Here is a 24,595-nt window from a genome sequence, read left to right as displayed (position 1 = left end):
GGTGGAACTAGAAGGGCTTCCAGGTCCCTCCCAACCCCAACCATTCCATGATCCCGTGAAACTTGGAGCAGGTCCTGGCTCAGCCCCACGGGGGGCAGGGCAGGGGCTGGAGGCTCCTGCATCCAGAGGGGCTGGAGAGAGGAGGGTGGGGGCTGAGAAGGAGTGATGAGGACACAGAGCTCATTATTCCCTTCATTTAATGCTCACTGAGGCAGAAATGTCAGGACCAGGCCCAGCTCCGGCAGGTTGGGCACGGCTGGGGGGGAACAGGACTCTGGCTTGGGATGGCAGAAATGCTGGGAAGGACCAACTGCTGCTGCTGCTGCAGGAATTCCTGAGTTCCAGGAGCTCTGTCAGACGCTCCCTGGGAAGAGCAGCCCCTGCTCCTCGGCCCCGGAGCCTGGCGGGGGAACGTGGTGGAGGGTCCGTCCCTGTAGAGTCACCACAGCCCCCAGGGACACCTTCTGGGGGAATTCAGGGAATTCTGGTCAGGGCCTCACCCCTGCCCCAGAGATTCCCTGCACTGGGAATTGCGGTCAGTGCCTCATCCCACACTGGGAATTCCAGTCAGTGATCCCCCTGCACTGGGAATTCCAGTCAGTGCCTCCCCTAACTGGGAATTCTGGTCAGTCAAAACCAGTTAAAGTCAGTTAAAGCCAGTTAAAACCAGTTGATGCCAGTTGGAACCAGTTGGAACAGTCAAAGTAAATTAAAGCCAGTTAAAATCAGTTAAAGGCATCTGGAGCCAGTTGAAGCCAGTTAAAGTCAGTCAAAACCAGTTAAAACCAGCTGAGGCAATTGAAGCCAGTTAGAGCCAGCTGGAGCCAGCTGAGGTCAGTTAAACCCAGCCCAGGCCAGTGTGGTGCTGGTCATGGGAGCAGAGCCGGGGTTCCCTCCATGGATCCTCCCTGGATCCCACAGGGATCCTCCAGCCTGGCATGGCCCCACGCTGGCTCAGGGCTGGACTCCGTCACCTCAAAGGTCTCCAGCCCAGAGGATTCCCCAAAATCTGATCTAAGTTGGGCATAATTTGGTCCCACCTTGGACCCAAACCCATCCCTGCCCCCTGCCAGGCAGGGCAGGAGCAGCAGCTCCATGAATTCCCATTACCTGGAAGTCCCGGATGTAGGTGAGGAAGAAGCTGAGGAAGGAGAAGGCCAAGGACCACTCAGAGACAGTGCTGACCATGTGCAGGGGGTATCCCTGTGGGGAAGAGGGGGAATCGCTGGGAAAAGCTGCTCTGGGAGCTGCTGTGACACAAAATGCCTCGAGACATCCCACAGGACATCCCACATCCCACTGGAGAACACAATTCTTTAGAGCCTCCAGGAATGAAGAGTGGGAATGGCCAGGAAAACCCTGGGATGGCACCCACAGGGAATTTAACACCTGAAGGCTCAATCCAGAGCTGGGCCTGAGCAACAAACCCTCCGGCTCTGGGGACCAGAGGGATTGATTGGAGTTTACAGTTGGAGCTCCAACTGGTTTGGGATTGATTTAAAGTCACACTTGGAGCTCCAACTGTTTTGTGGGAGCAGAACTTCAGCGAGTTCTGGCACAGGTTGTCCAGAGAGGTGGTTGTGGAATCTCCATCCCTGGAACTGCCCAAGGCCAGGTTGGAACAACTTGCTCTATGGGAAGCGTGCCTGCCTGTGGAATGAGGGGGGATTGAGGTGCCTTCCCACCCAAAACCATCCTGGGATTCCAGGATTCTGGAGCCCCTCTGCTCTGGAGCCAGGCTGGGAGAACTGGGAATGTTCCCCTGGAGAAGAGAAGGCTCCAAGGAGACCTTGGAGCCCCTTGCAGGGCCTAAAGGGGCTCCAGGAGAGCTGGAGAGGGACTGGGGACAAGGGATGGAGGGACAGGACACAGGGAATGGCTTCCCACTGCCAGGGGGCAGGGATGGATGGGATACTGGGAAGGAATTCTTGGCTGGGCTGCAATTCCCAGAGAAGCTGTGGCTGCCCCATCCCTGGAAGTGTCCAGGGCCAGGTTGGAGCAGCCTGGGATGGTGGGAGGTGTCCCTGGGATGGTGGGAGGTGTCCCTGCCCAGGGCAAGGCTGGGACTGGATGGGCTTTGAAGTCCCTTCCCACCCACTCCAGCCTGGCATTCCAGGACTCCAGGGAGCTCCTCTCCCCCCCTGCTTTTGGAGCTGCAGGAATGTCCCCCATCCCTGCCAATCCCGTCTGGAGTTGCAGGAATGTCCCCTGTTCCCCCAATCCCCCCCCAGGCCTTACCCTGTCCCGGGGGTCCCAGTGCAGCCTCTGCTCCAGGCCGGATCCGTAGCGGCCACTGTAGAGGAGCCCCGAGGACACGGACACTGCGGAATGTCAAGGAGGGGGCAGGGACAAGGATGGGCCTCCGGGAGCTTTAGGCCTGGCTTTGGAAGGGTCAGGGACAAGGATGGGTATCCGGGGGCTTTAGGCCCGGCTTTGGGCTCGGACTGCTCTCCATGAGGCTCCTCAGGGGGAGGAGCAGCGCTGGGGCCACGGGCCCTTCCCACCCTGGAGCTCATCCCAATCCATCAATTCCTGTCCCATCAAAGGGTCAACTCAGCCCTGCACCCACCCCCTTGTTTTCTGGGAGCTGCTCCTCCTCATCCCTCCCCAATCCCCATGTCCTCATGGAAGCACTGGAGCTGTGACCAGTTGGCAGCACTTCCTGAGCACCTAGAATATTTTCAGGGGTGTTTTCCAGGCTCACAGAGCCCAGATCTCTTTCTCCATTGGCTTTTCAGCCTCCCAACCACCTGGAATTCTTGCCTGGTGGGTCCCAGGCTGGAATTCTGTGCCAGCTTTCCTTAGTCAGGATTTGGAACTCCTTGGGATTTCAAACACCAGCCAAGGGAAAAACCCCCAGTGACTCCTCATTTAATCCCAGACCCGGATCTTTCCAGAGTCTAATCCAACTTTTCCAACCCCTTGTCCAGGGAAGGAAGCCAGGGCTCCTGCCTTTGCCAAGGAAATCAGGTTAATTTGGAGCCAGTCTGATTTCCCAGCCCTGAGGTATCAAACCCCATCCATGGTCAATGAGATCAAACCTCCAGAGCCTCCTGATGGGGAAGGACTTGTTTGGGTGGGGCTTCCCAGCACAAACTGGGAATCCAGACTTCCAAAGCTCCCTGAAAGTGGCTGTGAGTGGTTTGGGAGCTCTGGATGCTCTGAGTGGAGGAATTCCCCAATTCCCTGGGAATTCAGATGCTCTGGGAGCTCCTGGTCACTGATGGGGTTGGAGGAATTGGATCATTTTCCAGATGCCAGTGTCCAGCTGGAGCATCCCATCCCATCCCAGGCCTGGCTCGGGGCACAGCTGGGACCAGTCCCAGTCTGGGAGCACTGGGAGCATGGGAGGTGCTGATGTTCAGGCGAGAACCAAACGGATCTCCCAAGGGGACTCTCCCTCCAGTGTCCTGCCCTCACTTCTGCCTTGTTTGCTTTCAAAGGCAGCACCCTGGAATATTCATTTTTAGTATTTCCTGATTTATATTCATCTTCGTTCCTTAAATGCTCCTTTTGTGGTTGTTTCCTGGTAGGTGGTTCTTTAAATGTTTAAATGTTCTCTGAGAAGATACAGTGGCTCCCACTGTCCAGCAAGTATCACTTATTCCATTTAAACCAGGATTAATCCAAAGGAAAAGCTGGGCAGAGGAGGCAGCTCCCTAAAAACAGAACCTTTTGGGCTGGGAGCTCTGGATGCTGAGCTGAGTGCAGGAATTCCCCGATTCCCTGGGAATTCAGCCGCTCTGGGAGCTCCTGGTTCCTGATGGAGTGGGAGGAATTTGATCCTGGTGCTACAAACCCCTCTGGTTCCCCCCTCTCCTCGTTAGTGGGGCACTAACGACCTTCTGGGAAGGAGAACCCGGAGAACCAGGGAATTGCTGAGGCTGGAAAAGCCCTCTGGGATCGAGTCCAACCGTTCCCCAGGTCACCACTGATCCTCCAAGTGCCACATGCCCACAGTTTTTGGACACCTCCAGGGATGGGGCCTCCAAACCTCCCTGGGCAGCCCCTTCCAGAGCTGTACAACCCTTTCCAGGCAGGAATTTTCCCCAGTATCCAACCTGCCCCTCCCCTGGCACAGCTGGAGGCCATTTCCCTTTGTCCTGTCCCTCGTTCCCTGGCTCCCCCCTCCTGTCACGGCATTCATTTAGAAAATTACTCTAATTTCCCTCTTAGAAAATTATCCTCATTTTCCTTTTTCCTTTTTCCCCCTTCCCGACCCACATTATCCCACATCCCTATTTCTCCAGCTTCCCCATCATCCTGGTCACACCACAGGGCTTCAGGAAACCTCTCCAGGCTCGAGGCCTGTGGGGTTTTGGGATGTGGGATTGGAGCTGAACCCTCCCTTTCAGTTCCCCCTGTTTGGCTCCTCAGTGCTCAGAGCCCCAAATCCCGTTTGCAGGGATCCCTCCAAAGATTCCTGACAGGGACAAGGAATCTCCAGGTTTCCTGGATGATTTCCCCGCTGTCTCCCAGCCCCCTCAGCAGGGAGGGATTCCTGCCTTCTCCAGCCTGTTCCTCACTATCCCAGCGTGATTCCCAGAGCTCAGGGAGCTGCTCCATCCCCGGGAAATGGGGAATGTGGGCCAGTGCTGGTGTTGGCTGCCAGCCTGGAAATAAGTGGGATTGCTGGGCATTAAATCAGTGGCCTGGATCCAGGGAAGTGTTTAAGCAAAGGCTTTGCACTCCTGCCTTTGGAATGTGGATTCCAGAGGTTTGGAGTGCTCCTGTTTGACACAGAGCTGAGTCTTTAATTCCAAACACAACGTTTGGGGCCATCAGGGTGGTTCTGTTTCCTGACTCTCCAGTGATTCTGGAGAGGGAAAAGGCCTCTTTTGGCACACATGGACAACAGGGAATGGCTTCTCACTGCCAGAGGGCAGGGATGGATGGGATATTGGGAAGGAATCCTTCCTGCTATGATGTGGAGGCCCTGGACTGGATTTCCCATCCCTGGGACACTCCCCATGGACTGATCCCTTGGACACTCCCCATCCCTGGGAGTGTCCAAGCCCAGGCTGGAGCAGCCTGGGATGGTGGGAGGTGTCCCAGCCCAGGGCAGGGGTGGGATGGGATTTAAAGTCCCTCCAACCCAAACCATTCCAGGATTCCCTGTTTCCCCTAACCCCACAGCTGTTCCAGCCCTCAGGGTCCAAGGCTGAGGGTGGTGATGGATTCCAGAGCTGAGGGAATGCTGGAGGGAATGTCTGGCACAAACCTCTTGTGTCTGGACTGCAGGATGGGCTGGGGGGGTGGATCAGAGGCCAAAATCCCTTTGGACTCGCCCTTGGAATGTGCACTTCCCTTTCTCCCCATCCTTCCCAACTTACTCAGACACCCTGGTGATAAATCCTGATTTTTCCTATTTCCAGTCTCTGGGAAAGGGGAGGACAAAGGCTGGGGGCTGTTCCTCTTCCCTTGATTTTAGTGGGGGGATATTAAAAATACTCCATTTTCCTGTATTCCCAGTTGGAATATGGAACACAGCACAGGCTGAGCATTCCAGGTTGGAATAATGAACACAGCACAGCACAGGCTGTGTATTCCAGGTTGGAATACAGAATCCAGCATGCTCACATTCCAAGGTGCACATTCCTTCCAGCCGGGGTTACATTAAGCTGGATCCCAAGCCCGTGGATTCTCCCGTGTCCCAGTGGCACATTCCCAGGAAAGGATACTGCTCCCGATGCTGCAGGAGCTCCAGAGGAGCACGGCCAGGCGGGCCCAGAAGATTCCCTTGCCGTGGAATTCCGGCTGCATGTGGAAGGACAGGACGGTCTGGAGCAGCATGTAAAGGGCTCCCACTCCGAAGGTCAGGCAGGCTCCCAGCACGTGGATGTAGTACAGGACACATTTCTGGGAAAAGGAAGCACATCCTGCTTTTCTTGGAACCCCCCAGAACCATTTTCCTCTGGAAAACTTTGGAAGCTCCCCCCCTCGGGGGGAATGTGCAAGTGCTCGGGAGATTTGCCTTGGAATTGGAGTTTCCAGCCCTTGGAATTGGAGTTTCTAGCCCTTGGAATTGGAGTTTCCAGCCCTTGGAATTGGAGTTTCTAGCCCTTGGAATTGGAGTTTCTAGCCCTTGGAATCGCTGCTTTTGGGAAGCTCTTGTGGTGAAATTCCAGGTAAGAGCTGTGCCTTAAACACCGGGATCTGTGGGAGTTGCTGGCATTAATAACGGACAGAAATGCAGGAATTGGGGCAGGGAATTCCTGCCAGGAACGGGAGACACAACAGCATTGCTATCCCGGGAATCCAGGAAAGATCATGGAAAACAGGAGAAACACCTCAGAATTCCAGGACCCAAAATGAGAGGAAAAAGAACAAGGTTCAGCATTTCCCCAAAGGACTCTGTCTGAACAAGGACTGTGTGGAATTCTCCTGGAATCCTCAGAGGGAATGAGGCTGAATACACAGCAACACTTAAAAACACTCCAGGAGAACTGGGAATTCCAACCCTCTGGAAGGAGATCCGAGTGTCCTTCCTGCAAAGCCTGGGCTTTGGAAGGGGCTGCTCATGAGTCCCAAAGGAAAGAAGAAATGACTAAAAAAAAAAAAATCCAGTTTTTTTAACAGTTTCCAGGTGGGAATATGACCCAAAAAGCCCCAGTTTGCTCCCAAAGGAAAGAAGGAATAACTAAAAGAAAATGATAATTTTTTTAACAGTTTCCAGGTGGGAATTGGACCCAAACCCCCCAATTTTCCATGAAAACTTTCCCTGGGATTTCAGAAGAAGGCAAGGAAAGCCCAAACCTGGAAGTTTGCGATGATGCAGAGGCCAAAGCAGCTCATCCAGCCCAAGGTGAGGCCAATCCTGTTGAGCCTGAGGATCCTGGAATTCCCTGGGATCAGGGCACACACCTGTTTGTACCGGACGTACATCGTGGCCACCCCTGCAGAGACAACAGTGAGATTCCTAGGGTCCTTTTCCCACTGGGAAGGTGCTGAGTGACACAAGGAATTCCTTAAAATCCAGGGATTTTTTTCTGGATCACAGGAATGGGAAAGCTGAGGGGCTGGGAGTGCAAACTGGGATGATACAGCAGCAAAGAATTTCAATATATGGATTTTCCTGAGATTTTCTTCATTTACACCCCCCCCCCCCCCCCCCCGTTGGTTTTTCTCTCCTTCCAGGTAAATAACTGCCTGGAATTCCCATTTTTGTTGCTTTTATTCATCTCATTGGGTTTTTAAAGCCTTTCCTGCCCCTATGGAAGCTGCAATTCCCATGCTGGATTCCCAGATAACCCCCCTGGCCCATCCTTTCCTCTCCACAGAGATTTATTGCCCAAGGTTTGGTTTTTGCCTGGGATTTCTGGGCCCATCCATGACCTGAGGGGGAAAGGAAATTGTTTGGAGCTTTTCCCACTCACCCAGGAAGGTGGAAACATTCAACATGATCCCAAACAAGCATCTTTCCGGTGGAATCGTCCCTGTGTCGCTGGAGAAGAGAAATTCCAGGGATGGAGCAGCCACAGCTTCTCTGGGAATTCCATCCCAGCCCCTCCCAGCCAGGAATTCCTTCCCAATATCCCATCCATCCCTCCCTCTGGCAGTGGGAAGCCATTCCCTGTGTCCTGTCCCTCCATCCCTTGTCCCCAGTCCCTCTCCAGCTCTCCTGGAGCCCCTTTAGGCCCTGGAAGAGGCTCCAAGGTGTTCCTGGAGCCTTCTCTTCTCCAGGGGAACATTCCCAGCTCTCCCAGCCCGGCTCCAGAGCAGAGGGGCTCCGGAATCCTGGAATCCCAAGATAGTTTGGGTTGGAGGGACCTTAAATCCCACCCAGTTCCACCCCTGCCCAGGACAGGGACACCTCCCACCATCCCAGGCTGCTCCAGCCTGGCCTTGGACACTCACAGGGATGGGGCATCCTCTGGGAACTCCATCCCAGCCCCTCCCCACCCTCCCAGGGAGGAATTCCTTCCCAGTATCCCATCCCACCCTCTCCCAGTCTGACACAACCTCCAACTCTCTCTAACAACCCCAACCAGGAACCACAACCTGGAGCTGTTGGGACAAACCCTTGGAGTCTGGGAGGAATTCCCAGGGCTGGGACAGGGACACATCCCTGACCTGATGCAGGGCACAGGGACAGGGACACATCCCTGACCTGATGTAGGGCACAGGGACAGGGACACATCCCTGACCTGATGCAGGGCACAGGGACAGGGACACATCCCTGACCTGATGCAGGGCACAGGGACAGGGGGACATCCCTGACCTGATGCAGGGCACAGGGACAGGGGGACATCCCTGACCTGATGCAGGGCACAGGGACAGGGGGACATCCCTGACCTGATGCAGGGCACAGGGACAGGGGGACATCCCTGACCTGATGCAGGGCACAGGGACAGGGGGACATCCCTGACCTGATGCAGGGCACAGGGACAGGGGGACATCCCTGACCTGATGCAGGGCACAGGGACAGGGGGACATCCCTGACCTGATGTAGGGCACAGGGACAGGGGGACATCCCTGACCTGATGCAGGGCACAGGGACAGGGGGACATCCCTGACCTGATGCAGGGCACAGGGACAGGGGGACATCCCTGACCTGATGTAGGGCACCAGCGGGTCCACGTGGCGCAGCACCGTGGCAGTGATGTAGGAGAACACGAAGGACGCCGCCGACCACAGCACCAGGGCCACAGGCAGGAAGGACAGGCCCTGCTGGAACCACCACATGGCACCACGGGGACAGCACACGGGGTCTGGGGAGCGGGCAGAGGGGGGTCAGAGTCCTCAGAGGGTTGGGGAGAGTTCTCAAAGGTTTAGTGAGAGTTCTCAAAGGTTTAGTGAGAGTTCTCAAAGGTTTAGTGAGAGTTCTCAAAGGTTTAGTGAGAGTTCTCAAAGGTTTAGTGAGAGTTCTCAAAGGTTTAGTGAGAGTTCTCAAAGGTTTAGTGAGAGTTCTTGAAGGTTTAGTGAGAGTTCTTGAAGGTTTAGTGAGAGTTCTTGAAGGTTTAGTGAGAGTTCTTGAAGGTTTAGTGAGAGTTCTCAAAGGTTTAGTGAGAGTTCTTGAAGGTTTAGTGAGAGTTCTTGAAGGTTTAATGAGAATTCTTGAAGGTTTAGTGAGTTTTTTCAGAGGTCTACTAAGAGTTCTCCAAGGTTTACTGAGAGTTCCCAAGGGTTTACAAACAGTTCTCAAAGGTTTAGTGAGAGTTCTTGAAGGTTTAGTGAGATTTTTCAGAGGTCTACTGAGAGGTCTCAAAGGTTTATTGAGTTCTCAAAGGTTTACTAAGATTTTTCAGAGGTTCATAGAGATTCTCAAAGGTTTATTAAGAGTTCCCAGGTTTGTTGAGAGTTCTCAAGCATTTACTAAGAGTTCTTAAAGATTTAATAGGACTTCTCAGAGGTTTACTGGGGGTTCTGAAGGGTTCACTGAGATTCCCAAAGGTTTACTGAGATTTTTCAAAGGTTTACTGAGAGTTCTCAAAGGTTTATTAAGAATTCCCAGAGATCTTCTGAGATTCCCAAAGGTTTACTGAAAGTTCCCAAGGGTTTACAAACAGTTCTCAAAGGTTTACTATGAGTTCTTGAAGGCTTAGTGAGATTTTTCAAAGGTTTACTGAGGTTCTCAAGGGTTTACTGAGAGTTATCAAATGTTTTCTGAGATTCTCCAAGGTTTTCTGAGAGTTCTGGAAGGTTTTCTGAGAGTTCTCAAACCTTTATTGAGATTCTCAAACTTTTACTGAGATTTCTCAAAGGTTTATTGAGATTCCCAAAGGTTTACAAAGATTTCTCCAAGTTTAATAAGAATTCTCAAAGGTTTTCTGAGATCCTCAAAGGTTTAATAGGATTTCTCAAGGGTGTACTGAGAGTTCCCAAAGTTTTACTGAGATTCTCCAAGGGTTTCTAGGATTTCTCAGGTGTTTCCTAAGATTTTTCAGGGGTTTCCCGGGATTTCTCAGGGGTTTCCAGCATTCCTCAGGAGTTTCCTGAGATTTCTCAAGGGTTTCCAGAATTTCTCGGGGGTTTTCTAAGATTTCTCAGGGGTTTCCCAGGATTTCTCAGGGCTATCCTAAGATTTCTCAGGGGTTTCCAGGATTTCTCAGGTGTTTCCAGGATTTCTCAGGGGTTTCCAGGATTTCTCAGGGGTTTCACCCTCCTCAAGGCAGCTGCTCCTCATCCAGCAGTTGGATGTTTCTCTCCCCCCTCTCCTGCCAACCCCAAGTGAAATTTGTCTTCCCAGCACAGAAATAACAATAAATAACCCAAATTACCTCAGCAATGGTAACTGAACCCTCAGAGGATCATTAACAACCTGCAGAGCCACTTTCCAGCCCAGCTGGGGTTTGGTGCTGCCAGAGCAGGGGCAGGGGGTCACTGGGGATAAATGAGCCCATTTGTCTCTTCCTTGTGCTGTGACAGCCCCGGGGAGGTGACAGAGGACGTGTCACACTGGGGCTGAGGGAGGATCTGTCACACTGGGGCTGATGGAGGCTTCCTCAGCAGCCACAGCTCTCAGCAAGCCTCTGAAAAATCTCAATAAACCTTTGAGAACCCCAGTAAACCCTTGAGAATCTCAGTAAACCTCTGGGAAATCTGAATAAACCTTTGAGAACCTCAGTAAACCTCTGAAAAATCTCAATAAACCTTTGAGAACCCCAGTAAACCTCTGAAAAATCTGAATAAACCTTTGAGAACCCCAGTAAATCTTTAAGAATCCCAGTAAACCTCTGAAAAATCTCACTAGACCTTCAAGAACTCATAGTAAACCTTTGAGAATTCCCAGTAAACCTTTGAAAAATCTCAGTAACCCTTTAGGAACTCTCAGTAAACCTTTGAGAACTCTTCAGTAAACACTTGAAAAATCCTATTAAACCTTTGAGAAATCTTAGTAAACCTTTCAAAAATCTCACTAACCCTTCAAGAACTCATAGTAAACCTTTGAGAATTTCAGTAAACCTTTGAAAACTCTCAGTAAACCTTTGAGAATCTCAGTAAACCTTTGAGAACTCATAATAAACCTTTCAGAACTCTTAATAAACCTCTGAGAATGTCAGGCAGACATGGAGGCAATGACCAAAAATTCCTTCGATCCCTGCTCTCCTTCAGTCCCTGCCAGGCTGCAGGACTTGACATCTGCTCCAGAATCCTGAAATGGTTTGGGCGGGAAGGGACCTCAAATCCCATCCCATCCCACCCTGCCCCGGGCAGGGACACCTCCCACCATCCCAGGCTGCTCCAGCCTGGCCTTGGGCACTTCCAAGGATGGGGCAGCCACAGCTTCTCTGGGAATTCCATCCCAGCCCCTCCCCACCCTCCCAGCCAGGAATTCCTTCCCAATATCCCATCCATCCCTGCCCTCTGGCAGTGGAAAGCCATTCCCTGTGTCCTGTCCCTCCATTCCTTGTCCCCAGTCCCTCTCCAGCTCTCCTGGAGCCCCTTTAGGCCCTGCAAGGGGCTCCAAGGTGTCCCTGGAGCCTTCTCTTCTCCAGGGGAACATTCCCAGCTCTCCCAGCCTGGCTCCAGAGCAGAGGGGCTCCAGAATCCTGGAATCCCAGGATGGTTTTGGGTGGGAAGGCACCTCCAAGCCCACCTCATTCCATGGGCAGGGACACTCCCACCAGCCCAGGCTGCTCTTGCCTGATTTCTTCCCCATTTTCCAGCTGAAATGAAAGGTTGCCCTCTGGTGTTCACTCAGTGCAGTAAAACAGCAAGGAATGCAACTTCCCAATCCCACTTTTTGTAATAAACTGGGAATTGGGAAGAGAAATGCAGGTTTTACCCATTTTGTTACACATTTTATATTCCTGGGCGTGTTGTTCCCACCTCCCGTCTGATGCCTAAATCACACTCCTCCTTTCACATTTCAATGTTCCCAGTGCCTTCATTTGATTTCTGAGCTCCCAGGTTTCAAACCAAGCCCTTCCCATGTACCTGAGGACAAGGACACCCAGGGAAACGCCGCTCAAGGGGAATGCAAGGTCATCTTGGTGCTGGAGCTCCACCTTTTTGCTTCATTTTCCTGAATCTCTGAGACATAAAGCAGAATAATCCAGGTGTGAGGTGTTTTTATAGCTCTTACTCACCTGATTTACTCTTGTGAGCACCTCCTACAGTCACTGCTGCGGCCTGGACGTGGCACTGGAGGGTTGGATCGACACAGGATGTTTTCCCTGGGTTCCAAGTGGTGTAAGGAGGGAGGCTGTTGGGTGCTAGGGTGCTGGAAATGCAGATTTGGATTTACAGGAGGTGGAAATGCAGACATTTGGATTTACAGGAGGTGGAAATGCAGACATTTGGGTTTACAGGAGGTGGAAATGCAGATTTGGGTTTACAGGAGGTGGAAATGCAGACATTCTGATTTACAGGAGCTGTCTGCATGAAGATTGAACTGGGAGTGAGGAGCTTCCCAGCCAAACCAACTGGATGCAGCTGTTTGGGTGGATCAGGAGCAGTGCCTGGGATGGTGTTCCCAGCGCAGGAGCAGCACAAAGCCAGAGCAGTCCCTCTGGGAACAGGCACCCCACAGTGCTGCTGGTGCTGGAGCAACCTGGACTTCATGGAATCACGGAATCCTTGAGGCTGGAAAAGCCCTCTGAGGTCACCGAGTTGGCCCAGCACTGCCGTGGTCACCACTGATCCATGTTCCCAGGGGCCACACCAACAGTTTTTCTGAACCCTTCCAGGGATGGATGGGGACTCCACCCTGCCCCGGGCAGCCCTTTCCATGGAGACATTTTCCCAATATCCAACCTGAACCTCCTCTGGTTCAACCTGAGGCCATTTCCTCTCCTCCTGTCCCTGTTTTCAGCAGGGAGAAGGAAAACCCCTCAACCTCCCTGTTTTGTCACAAGCTCCTTCACCAACAGATTCCACACCAACAGTGACCAGCCTCAATTTTCCACAGAACTGTGATGTTTCCCAAATGTTTATCCTGCTCTCCAGGCACCTCAGTGTCCTGAGGGGTTGTTAAGCTCCAGGTTGGGTGTCACAGATCATTCCCATCATTCCAGTGAAGGAAGTGTTTGGAAAGCAAAGGCATTTGAACCCTCTCAGAGGTGTCTCCCCCAATCCAGGAGCAGCCACATCCTGGGGTAGAGACTCCAAATGGAAATGGAAGGTGAGTGAGGCCATTGAGGGCAGGAGGTTCGTGTTACCTGGAATGAGGCTGAAAGGATGGTGGAATGTGGGAAAAGGGGAATTCCTTAATTGTCCACCTGCCTCTTCCCTGCTCCCTCAGGGGACAGGGAGGGACAAAGCCCCACTGAAGTACACTCCCTTCTCTTTCCAGCGAATATTCCAGCAGCAGGGATGAGGGAGGAAGGCCAGAGCAGTGTGTCAGTGCTTTCCTGAGCCAGCACGAGCCAGAGAACTCCGAGCACAGGGTCCTGTCAGGTCACCCTGATAAGCAGCAGGGGAAGGCCACTGTCCCCAAACCCAGCAGGAAATGTCACCTCTGCTGTCCCCACCCCAGGGCAGTGACGGGGGCTCACTCTGAGCCAGGAAAGCTTTAGGATACGGGGGAGAGGCAGCTTCCAAGGGGTGTCCAGCCTGGAGCCAAGCCAGGCAGTGCCAGGCACAGGACACGGTGACACAGGGGTGTCCCCAGCCCCGCTGGCACTCCTGGCACTCCGGGTGATCCCGGAGCTCCGTGCCAGGGATGAGCCCATGGGAGCTACCAGTGCCACCTGCCCCAGAGAGCAGCTGGAAACACCCCCAGGGAGAGATTCCCAGGGGACAGCTGGGAATGGGGGCACTGCGAAGGCACAGGGGGAGTGGGGGTGGACAGAGAGAGGGACAAGGGACCAGGATGGAGGGAAGGGCCAGGAGAGGGTAAAGGGGGAGGAGGGGGAGGGCAGAGAGTGAAGGGGCAGAGGTGGGTCCCCAGGGCACAGAGGGGACTGGGAGCAATGGTGGGGACGTGAGGGTGGGGGAGGAGGTCACTGGGGCAGCCAGACAGCGATGGGGGGCACTGGGGACATGGTGAGGGACACTGGGGCAGCTGGGACAGCGATGGGGGGCACTGGGGATGTGGTGGGGGGACACTGGGGCAGCAATGGGGGCACTGGGGATGTGGTGGGGGGACACTGGGGCAGCAATGGGGGCACTGGGGAGGTGGTGGGGGGACACTGGGGCAGCAATGGGGGCACCAGGCCTGATAAGGGGGCACGAGGGATTTGTCAGGGGAGGGAGGGGGGACACTTGAGGTTCCTGGGGGTCCCGAGGGTCTCTGGGGATGGGGGCTGCAGGGAGGGGGCACAGAGGAGGAGCAGGGTGGGAGTGACACTGAGGGGGCTGGGGGACACCAGGGGTCACTGAGGGGTGACAGGGAGGCCAGGGGGGTCTCTGAGGGGTTGACAGGGGGTCTCTGAGGGGTGACAGGAAGGTCGTGGGGTCTCTGAGGGGTTGACAAGGAGGCCAGAAAGGTTCTGAGAGGTGACAGCAGTTTGGGGGCTCCCTGAGGGGGTGCCAGGGTATTCCTGAGGGGTGACAGGATGTCCCTGAGGGGTGCCAGGGTGTCCCTAAGGGGGTGTCAGGGTGTCTCTGAGGGGGTTTGACAAGGGGTCCCTGAGGAGGTGACAGAGCATCTCTGAGGGGTGACAGTGTCCCCGAGGGGTGACAGGGTGTCCCTGAGGGGTTCACGGGGTGTCCCTGAGGGGGTGTCAGGGGGTCCCTGAGGGGTCACACGGAGGTCGGGGGGTCTCTGGGGGGTCTCTGAGGGGTGCCGGGCTGGGTGCCCGCGGTGCGGGTGGTCCCGGTGCCCCCCGCGCCCTTTACCTCAGCCGCTCCCGCGCCGAGCCCGCCCCGGCCCCGCCTCCGGCCCCGCCGCCGCCGATTTTCCGGCCGTCGCAAAACGGGGCGTAAAAACCAAGCGCCGCCCGGTGCGGGGACACGGAGGTAACGGGGGGACAGGGAGGGGCTGTGGCCGGGCCGGGACCCCCCGGCCCCCTCCGGGACCGCCCCGGCCCCGGGCCGAGCTCTGGGGGAGCGCCCCGGGGAAGGGGGGCCGGGGCTGTGCCCGCGCCGGGCCGGGGCTGCGGGCCGGGGCTGTTCCGGGACCCCCCGAGACCGCCCGGCCCTGCCCGGGGCTCTGGGGGCGCGGGGGGCCGGGGCTGTGCCCGCGCCGGGCCGGGATCGGTGGGGGCGAAGCGCTGAGGGGACCCCGAACCCCCTTCCCTCCCCTTCCCTTCCCTCCGCTTCCCTCCCCTTCATCCCCTCCCGTCTCCCTGCCCTGTGGGAGCCCCGGCAGGGGTTTGTTGTGGGGGACGAGGCTCCCCGGGTTGTTTTCCCCTCGGAACGCCCCGAGTTCTGTGCGCGGGGGCCTCGTTTTCCGTGCCCGGCCCCGCAGGGCCCCCGCGCCGGCCGGGTTTGGTCTCGGGGTGGTGAAAGAGGGGCAGTTTTGCTCCTTGCCGAGCTCGTCCCCAGCCCAGGCCCTGCTTTCTCCTCTCCCCTCCCACTGAGGTGCCTTTTCACTGTTGGAATTTGCCTTGATGAGGGTGTGGAGAGGCAGTGTCAGCTCCTGTTCTCAGACAAGTGCTGACCTTTGATTTCCACAGCTTGTTTTCCCTACCTGTGTGTGGAGTTAGAGCACCCTGCCCTCTTCCTACGCTTCAGTCACGTTTTCTTCTCCCCCCGCATTGTCTCCTATTGATAAACAGCAAACTCTTATTTTTAGTCTCCTTTCTCTACTCTTCTTCCTATGGAGAGTTACACGTTTCATTCAAGGGAGATGGAACATTGTGAGGGTTCTTATTTGTGCTGGAAAAGCTCTTCCTGACCCTGTACTTTCTTTTCTTTCTGGAAAAAAAATATGGATAAGAGAAACGTATAAAATGGTTTTGACCCACTAAAACTCTCCAGCTCCTGCATGTTTCTTGAAAGCTGGACAAGACGTTGAGCTTTCACCTCAACTGGGTTAAATCTGGAGAGGAGAAAAGCTACAGAAAAACAGAAATAAGGAACATAAATCTGAAAAAAAAAAAAAGCTCATCAGTGTTTTTAGGTGGCTGTTCAGTGTCACCAAGGAGACAGAGCTGCTCCAAGCCAATTTAACTTCAGACTTGGTGGTGTTTGGATACATTTGGGTAAACTTGGAGCCATCAGTTGATAACCTGAGTGGTGTCAGAGGTGTGAGGGACTGGCAGTGCCAAAAGTCACTGCTCTGGGGTGAGTTTCTGGAAGTGCCAACTCACATCTGAAGTGCTCAGGGGGCCCTGGCGACTCACCAAGGTCCGCCCAGAGACACGAGGGTGCTGCTGCATTGTGGGCTCCAGCACTTCTCCTGTGAGTTATTGCATTATATGGTTTAGTCCAACCTTTCTTAATGGAAAGTTGGTGATAGTAGAAATTATAGATGTATTTATATGTATAAATACCAATTTTGGCTGATGGCTGCAGAGTATTTGCCCCAGCAGGCAGTGAGGAAAGTAAAGGTGCAGCTTAGCGTTTTACAGCTAATTTTATACACTCATTTCTCACATTTCCCTCAGCAACTCTCAAAAAAACTTTGTTTTTTAAGGGAGGAACCCTATAAAATCATCCTGGTTTGCTGGTGGCTCCTCAGAGCAGCACCTGCAAACTTCTGATACCTTAAAATCTCGTTTGGGTGTTCAAGTGTCACACACAGAATACGCTGAGTTGGAAGAGACCCACGAGGGTCAGGGAGTGCAGCTCTTAGCCCTGCACGGGCCCATCCCCAAAAGCCACACCGTGGGCCTGAGGGGATCACCTGGAGCTCTGTGAGCCCCAGTGCTGTGCCCACTGCCTGGGGGTGACCCTGGGGGTGACCCTGAGCTCTGTGAGCCCCAGTGCTGTGCCCACTGCCTGGGGCTGACCCTGAGCTCTGTGAGCCCCAGTGCTGTGCCCACTGCCCGGGGCTGACCCTGAGCTCTGTGAGCCCCGGTGCTGTGCCCACTGCCCGGGGCTGACCCTGAGCTCTGTGAGCCCCAGTGCTGTGCCCACTGCCTGGGGCTGACCCTGAGCTCTGTGAGCCCCAGTGCTGTGCCCACTGCCCCGGGGGTGACCCTGGGGCTGACCCTGAGCTCTGTGAGCCCCAGTGCTGTGCCCACTGCCCCGGGGGTGACCCTGAGTTCTGTGAGCCCCAGTGCTGTGCCCACTGCCCCGGGGGTGACCCTGGGGCTGACCCTGAGCTCTGTGAGCCCCAGTGCTGTGCCCACTGCCCGGGGGTGACCCTGGGGCTGACCCTGAGCTCTGTGAGCCCCGGTGCTGTGCCCACTGCCCAGGGGTGACCCCGGGGATGACCCTGAGCTCTGTGAGCCCCGGTGCTGTGCCCACTGCCCCGGGGGTGACCCTGAGTTCTGTGAGCCCCAGTGCTGTGCCCACTGCCTGGGGCTGACCCTGAGCTCTGTGAGCCCCAGTGCTGTGCCCACTGCCTGGGGGTGACCCTGGGGCTGACCCTGAGCTCTGTGAGCCCCGGTGCTGTGCCCACTGCCCGGGGGTGACCCTGGGCACGGCTCAGTGCCCGGCCGCCCTCTGAGGGGGAAGGACCTTTTCTCTAACGAGTCTCTCCCAACCCTTCCTTTCTCTTGCAGGATCTTATGGTTCTCCAGCACAGCTCCTGCCTGCCAAACCTCACCTCCTAGGCCAGCTGACCCATGAGCGGGCACCGCAGCAGCAGGAGGAGATGTGGGGAGGCCCAGGCCGAGGCCCCCGCGGGCTGTGGGCACGGCCCCGGGGCTGGGTGTGTGCTCAGCAAGCTGGTGCAGCTGCCCACGCCCCCCCTGAGCAAGCACCAGCTCAAACGGCTCGAGGAGCACAAGTACCAGAGCGCGGGCAGGTCCCTGCTGGAGCCCCTCATGCAGGGCTACTGGGAATGGCTGGTGGGCAGAGTGCCCGCCTGGATCGCCCCCAACCTCATCACCATCGTCGGACTGTGCATTAACATCCTCACCACCCTGCTGCTGGTGTGGTACTGCCCCACAGCCACAGAGCAGGTGAGCTGGGCACCTTGGAGCCCTTCGGGGTGCTGGGGCACCTCCTGGCAGGGGCACTGGTTTGGGTGGGTTCCTGCTTTCTCGCTGGACCAGCCCACAGTTTTTGTACTTTTAACCTGTTGTCTGTAAATCTTGGTGCCCCCCTGGGGTGGGTTTTGGGATGAGACAGCAGCTCCTCAGGCCACAGCTGTGTGAGCAGGGTCTGACAGAACCAGCTCTTTGAGGTTTAAAAATCCAGGCTTCTGTTCTACCCCTCATTGCACCAAAGCAGATTGACTGGAATGTTCTGTCCTGGTGCTGAAATCTTTCCAACGACACCTGGCTCTGATTTTTTCCTGGTTTTGGGTCTCACTTTGATCCTGTACCAAATGTCTGAGTGCTTTTGGCTCCCCTGGAACTTCCCAGGGCCCTGATAACCCAAGATTTCTGGGGCTGGGTTTTGGGGTGGGACAGCAGCTCCTCAGGCCCACACACCCCTGTGGAGCAGGGTCTGACAGAACCAGCTATTGGAGGAAGAGGATTAAAAATCCAGATGCTGCTTTGATAGTGCAGATTCTCTTGAGAAACTCGTGTTCCTGCTCCAGAGTTTCAGCCTTTGGAGCAGTTTTCAATGTGTATTGGAGGAAGGAAATGAAAAATCCAGGGTTCTGTTCTACCCCTCATTCCACCAAAGCAGATTGACTGGAACTGTTCTGTCCTGATACTGAAATCTTTTAAACCTTTCACAGCTGGGAACTGAAATTTGCCCTCAGTTTGTGGGATTTGGAGACAATTCTGCAACAGCCCCACCCAAGAGTCTGACAGTGTTATTTACAGTTTATCATCCTGGATTTGTAGGTACCCAGGTGCTGCTAAACCAGCACAAAGATGGGCCTCTTGTCCAAGGCAGCTTTTATTGGCAGGACACTGCTTTGAGAGTGCAGATTCTCATGAGAAATTTGGGTTTCTGCTCCAAAATTTCAGAGTTTGGAGCAGTTTTCAGTGTGTGTTGGAGGAAAAAAAATAAAAATCCAGATTTCTGTTCTGCCCCTGACTACACTAAAGCAGATTGACTGGAACTGTTCTGTCCTGGTGCTGAAATCTTTCTGATAGGACACCTTGCTCAGAGCTCAGCTCAGGCTCTGGGGCAGTTTGGGGACACAGGGTTGTGTTCCTGGGCTGTGTCCCTGCTGTGAGGGGCTGGATAAAAGTCAGGAGGTTTATTCTTTGTTCTCAATGCATGACAAACTCCTGCCCTGCCCTCAGGAGAACTGTCTGAACCTGCTTTCAGGGCCCCAAGAGTCTTCAGGAGGCATTTCCAAGTTCCTCATTTCAAAGGGTTTTTTTTCTCTTGCACCTGAAAACTTTCATTTTTGTGCACTGGGAAAGTTTTGGGGGTTTTTTCCACCTGAACGTGGAAACCTTAAAAGCTGCCCTGGGAAAGGGGGTGTGTCACACACTGGAAAACTGGGAATGCCTCAGGATTTCCAGCTGGATCTGAGCTCCCTCCTGTCCCGAGCTGAGGTTGGGAATGGAGCAGCACAGTTTGTTCCCAGCCAGGCTCCAAACCCCACGTAGGTTGGCACATCCCTGCTCCCTGTGTGGCACAGGAAAGGGCTGTTTGCCTGTCCTAGAAATCTGTTGAAACAGATAATTTCACAACAACTCGTGGAATTTGGCAGGTGGAAGATAAACAGTTGGAGCTCCCTAGCACTTGGAGCAGCTCCTCCTGCAGGCCTGGGGCTCTGTGGGGTGGGCTGGCTTTAACTGGGGGTTATTTGGGGGCTCAGGCTCTGAAATCTGGTTTGACAGAGACACTTCAGCTGTCCCAGGACATCTGGGGCACTGAGCCAGAGCAGGAGTGAATGAATGTAGAGGTTTGGGTTGTTTGGTGTTTGGTATTGTTTTGATTGCTGATGAACCTCCAGAAACACAAACTGAGCTGCACTGAGGGCACCAGGAGCTCGAGTGAGTTGTGTCAGAGCACCAGGAGCTCGAGTGAGCTGTGTCAGAGCACCAGGAGCTCGAGTGAGCTGTGTCAGAGCACCAGGAGCTCGAGTGAGCTGTGTCAGAGCAGTGCTGGTGTTCAGCACTTTGGGAGGTGCTCTGGGGGAGGTGACTGAGGTTTCCTCTCCCTTGGAGCTGTGTCAGAGCAGTGCTGGTGTTCAGCACTCTGAGGTGCTCTGGGGGAGGTGACTGAGGTTTCCTCTCCCTTGGATGCAGGATGACCTGGTGCTGAGGCAGCTCCTGCTCCACTTTGCCCATGGCACCGAAGCCCCGGTGCTGGAGGTGCCTTTGAAGTGTCAGGAGCTGCCTGGGGAGGAAAATGGGCCTTTGAAACTCCACAAACAACGTGCTGCTTTTTTTTTTTTTCCCTCCTCCCCCAGAGCACTTTTGCTTTCAGATGTAAATTTTCTCTTCCTTGTAGCTCAGCCTTAGTTTTGCTTTTTTTTTTTCCCTTGGTTTCCTCCAAGAGTGACTTGTCTCTTCCTGTTGGTGAGAGGTGTAGCCAGGGGAGCTGAGCAGGAGAGAGGAGGAGATGCAAATCCTTCCTGCTGAGCTGGGAGGACCCAACTGGCAAAGTGCTGAGTGATGAATTGTTTCGCTTTTAAAAAAAAAGAATGGAAAAAAAGGCCTGGATAAGAGAGGGAGCTGTGAAATCATCCCCAAGATATAAATAACCTCTCAGTGGAAACACCTACGCTGCTAATGAAAGGAGAGAGAAGAGCCAGCAGAGGGATTTTTTGGGGGGTTTGTAGAGAAAAATTGCATCACCCTGAACGTAATTAAACATGGGGTATAAAACCTAGAAATGAGGAATAAAAATAACACCACGGGCTGGAATTCTGTGGCATCAAAAACTTGGGAAATGTGGTTTTCTCTCTCCCCCCCCTCCCCGTGTGTTGTTTGTACAGATGAAGTGCTGAAAGCAGAGCAGCTTTTGGGGCAGAATGAAGGGGTTTGGTCACTCAGGAGCAGTGGAGGCTGGAGAAGGAATGTGTTTTAGTTGCTGTGCTCCAGTGAGTCGTGGATGTGTCAGCCTAGCTAAGCTGGACTCAGGGCTCTGTGAGAGGCAGGTTGGGTTAGCTGAACTGCCCTGGATTTTATTGGTGTGCTCTGGAAGACAGAGCTGCTCGTAAATGCCCACGTGTGTCCAGTGGGAAGGTTGCAAAACAGCCAATAATTTGGGATTGATGGGAGTGGCAGCTGAGCCAGAGGGGTGGGGATCTGCCTTTTCTGGGCTGGGTGGGTCGTGCTTCAAACAGCAGAAAAAAGCTGCAGTTGGAGAGTTCTGGCTTTGGCACTGTTGGGCTTTCTGTGGAAATCCAAACTGCTCTGCAGGAGGGGGCTGTGAGGGGGGTTAAGGTGGATTTTCTTGGCAAAGCTGCTGATGCTGGAGGCCCCCAGAGGCTCCTGAGCTCCCAGTCTGGGCAGTGCCACAGGGAAGAGTCTGGGCAGTGCCACAGCTCCAATGTCCCTGGGCACGGGGAGCTCGGGGTTTGGCGTGGAAGTTGTGGGGTTTCTACCTCGAGGGTTTCACTGCACACCCTGTGCACGTGTGGGGCTGGGGTTTGCTCCAGCTGCCTGGGAGCACGAGGCTGGAGCTGATCCAGGCTGGAATTCGGGCCCTGCTTTATTTACATTCCACATGTCCCAGCCCCATCCTGCCTGTCCTGCCAGGGCCCCGGGTGACCTGGAAGTGCTGAGGGAAAATGCTGAGTCAGGCTGTAGGACGGGGCAGCTGCAGCACTTGGAATGCTGAGGTTTGAAAATCACCTTTCTTCTGCTTTCCTTTCCCTATCAGGCACCTCCCTGGGCATACATTGCTTGTGCTTGTGGCCTTTTCATCTACCAGTCCCTGGATGCCATAGATGGAAAACAAGCCAGGAGGACAAACAGCAGCACTCCCCTGGGAGAGCTCTTTGATCATGGCTGTGATTCCTTGTCTACAGGTATTGCTGTTATTTCTAGTTGAACTCGGAGGATTAAGTGACTCTTATTTCAGGGATTAAATCTGCAATGCCCCCCCAAAAAAGAAAAAGCTTTTTTTACTGAATGCAGGGCTGAAAGGATCATTTTTCAGCTCAGAAGGTCACCTTTCTTTGCACCCTGGAGCAGCTGAGTTGTCTCCTCTTGTGTTCCACTGAAAACAAAATGAAGCATGTGGCTGATTCAGCCTGAGCCAGCACTTTTCTGGGAGGGTTCAGCAGAGTCTTGGCTCTCAAACATTGTCTGTAGGAGTCCTTAGAATGCTCTGTTGGGTTATTTTGGGGTGACTCTCTAGACAGGTCTGAAGCCCGAGCAGTGGGACTCTGCAAGTCTTGAGTTTAGGATTAAAAGATTAAAATTAAGATTAAAATCAGCCAGATCAGTTCCTGGGGAGGTGGAGGGCACTGAGCCAGCCTGAACTTTAACCCCGTTGCAAAAAAAATCCTGGAATATCCTGAGTTGGAAGGGTTCCACAGGGATCACAGAGTCCAGCTCCTCGTCAGGTGGTTTGGGTTCCTGAAATTCTAAAGCTTTAAGTTTTTAGGATTTCTCTAGCAAAACTGTGTGTGAAAATGTGGAGGGGAAAGCACAGATCCATTGGGAATCCCGAATGACACACCTTGGATTCCATAAATCAGAAAATGGGGGGGGGAAATGCCCAGCAAATCTTGGATCCAGGAGAAAACCCCCAGACCTGCACAAACCACCTGAGGCCCTTCATGGGACTGTTTAGTGGAGTAAAAACATGGGAGACTGAGAAACCCTCAATCCTGCAGACTTCTAGTGACTGATGTGCATTTCAATACCCATTTTGCAGTTTTAATTATTTCAAACTGAGGTGTTTTGTGCAACCCCCCCCAAGGCCACCCCCAGCACCGGGCCCCGGGTGTAGCTTTGCTTCTGCTGAGGATCTTGACGCCCGTGTCCCACTCCCCCTTTTCACTGAGTGACTGATTTTCTCCTGCAGTCTTTGTGGTTTTGGGAACTTGTATTGCTGTGCAGCTGGGCACCAACCCTGACTGGATGTTCTTTTGTTGTTTTGCTGGGACATTCATGTTTTACTGCGCTCACTGGCAGACCTACGTCTCGGGCACGCTGCGCTTTGGGATGTAAGTACCTCCCCCGGAGCAAACTGGAACCTGACCTCGGTTCTCTGCCTCATTCCCTGCCCACTCTGTGCCCTCTGTGCCCACGTTCCCCTCCCTAGAGCTGTAGAAAATTGTGTGTGTCTGTGGAGACCCTTAGAGCTCGTGGCAGCTGCTGTGGGATTTGTCCCGGGTGTTGCTTGTGAAGTCTCCCTTTGTCCTGGTGGTTAATTAGGAGCTTTTTGGTGTGATCTAAAGCTGAATAAAGAATGGGAAGTAGCTGCTGTTCCGTGCCAGGAGGGTTTGGTCAGGTGGTGGCAGTGTGGCTTTAGCACTCAATTAATCTTGGTGCTGCTGTGACGTGCAGTTAATGTTTGTTATTTACCACAACTCCTCGGATTCTCTGGAATAACTGAGACTGAGCCTCCAGGTTAAAGTCCTGAACCCCTTTGGGTTGGTGTAGGCTGGGATTCTGTTCATATGGAGTGAAAACTCTGTTCATATGGAATGAGAATTCTGTTAATGATGGAATGAGAATTCTGTTAATGATGGAATGAGAATTCTGTTAATGATGGAATGAAAATTGCAATGCCAAGGAAGTGAAGAGCTGAAATCCATTTTCCTGCTGGGTGGGGGGTGGAACACAAGGGTTCTCTGGCCTTAGTGGGGAAATAAATGTGTTTTATTTGAGGATTTATTCTCTGTTTGCATCCCTAGGGTTAACAAATTTATTTCAAATAAATGGGCTGCAGAATGGGAGGGGGGTGGCAGCTGGGAACTGAAATTTGCCCTCAGTTTGTGGGATTTGGAAACAATTCTACAACAGCCCTACCCAAGAGTCTGGCAGTGTTATTTACAGTTTATCATCCTGGATTTGTAGGTACAGAGTGTTATTCACAGTTTATCATCCTGGATTTGTAGGTACCCAGGCGCTGCTAAACCAGCACAAAGATGGGCCTCTTGTCCAAGGCAGCTTTTATTGGCAGGACACTGCTTTGAGAGTGCAGATTCTCATGAGAAATTTGGGTTTCTGCTCCAAAATTTCAGAGTTTGGAGCAGTTTTCAGTGTGTGTTGGAGGAAGAAAATTAAACAATCCAGATTTCTCCTCTATTCCTGTTCTACCCCTCATTGCACCAAAGCAGATTGACTGGAATGTTCTGTCCTGGTGCTGAAATCTTTCCAATGACACCTGGCTCTGATTTTTTCCTGGTTTTGAGTCTCACTTTGATCCTGTACCAAAGGTCTGAGTGCTTTTGGCTCCCCTGGAACTTCCCAGGGCCCTGATAACCCAAGATTTCTGGTTGTTGAGCAAAGAACACAAAAACCAAACCCCAACCTTGGCATGTGCTTGACTTCGGGGCTGGGTTGTTGGGAGGGTCAGCACTTTGGGGGCAGCATTTTTGTGGCAGATCAGCCTTGTAATATAAAATAAATGTAATAAAATAGATTACAGATAATAGAATATATTATAAATATAATATAAAATATAAAAATATAGATATAAAATATAATATATGAATATAATATAAAATAGATAGATATAAACTATAAAATATAGAAATAAAATATTATATCTAAATATAAACATAAAATATAAACATACACTATAAAATATAAAAATATAATATATCTAAATAGAA

The 24,595-nt window shown here is 53.3% G+C and overlaps 2 protein-coding genes across 4 annotated transcripts in view; one reads left to right on the top strand and one right to left on the bottom strand.

Moving 5' to 3' along the window:
• Window positions 1-180: 180 nt before the first annotated feature.
• On the bottom strand, window positions 181-14,806 carry DRAM2 (DNA damage regulated autophagy modulator 2). Of its 2 annotated transcripts, none has more exons than XM_064635871.1 (9): window positions 14,725-14,806; window positions 11,881-11,976; window positions 8,555-8,711; window positions 7,377-7,444; window positions 6,757-6,896; window positions 5,682-5,859; window positions 2,239-2,321; window positions 1,111-1,203; window positions 181-464 (listed from the first exon to the last, which is right to left on the bottom strand). In XM_064635871.1, the coding sequence occupies exons 3-9, from the start codon at window positions 8,683-8,685 to the stop codon at window positions 354-356; spliced, it is 804 nt and encodes a 267-aa protein (XP_064491941.1). In that variant the 5' UTR covers window positions 8,686-8,711; window positions 11,881-11,976; window positions 14,725-14,806; the 3' UTR covers window positions 181-353. The 2 variants fall into 2 exon arrangements, with proteins under 2 accessions (XP_064491941.1, XP_064491942.1); XM_064635872.1 differs by having other exon boundaries at window positions 181-461.
• CEPT1 (choline/ethanolamine phosphotransferase 1) overlaps window positions 14,742-24,595 on the top strand; it is a 31,683-nt gene continuing 21,829 nt past the window's right edge. For both annotated transcript variants that reach the window (XM_064635868.1, XM_064635869.1), the window contains exons 1-4: window positions 14,742-14,844; window positions 17,499-17,900; window positions 21,685-21,832; window positions 22,837-22,978. In XM_064635868.1, coding sequence (XP_064491938.1) covers window positions 17,562-17,900; window positions 21,685-21,832; window positions 22,837-22,978 — 629 coding nt within the window. In that variant the 5' untranslated portion in view covers window positions 14,742-14,844; window positions 17,499-17,561. The remainder of the gene's footprint in view (window positions 14,845-17,498; window positions 17,901-21,684; window positions 21,833-22,836; window positions 22,979-24,595) is intronic.

Source organism: Pseudopipra pipra, chromosome 25 (assembly GCF_036250125.1).
Source record: "Pseudopipra pipra isolate bDixPip1 chromosome 25, bDixPip1.hap1, whole genome shotgun sequence".
Lineage (NCBI taxonomy): Eukaryota > Metazoa > Chordata > Aves > Passeriformes > Pipridae > Pseudopipra > Pseudopipra pipra.
Note: the sequence above shows the minus strand (reverse complement) of the source record. Positions and strands in the feature narration are given on the sequence as shown.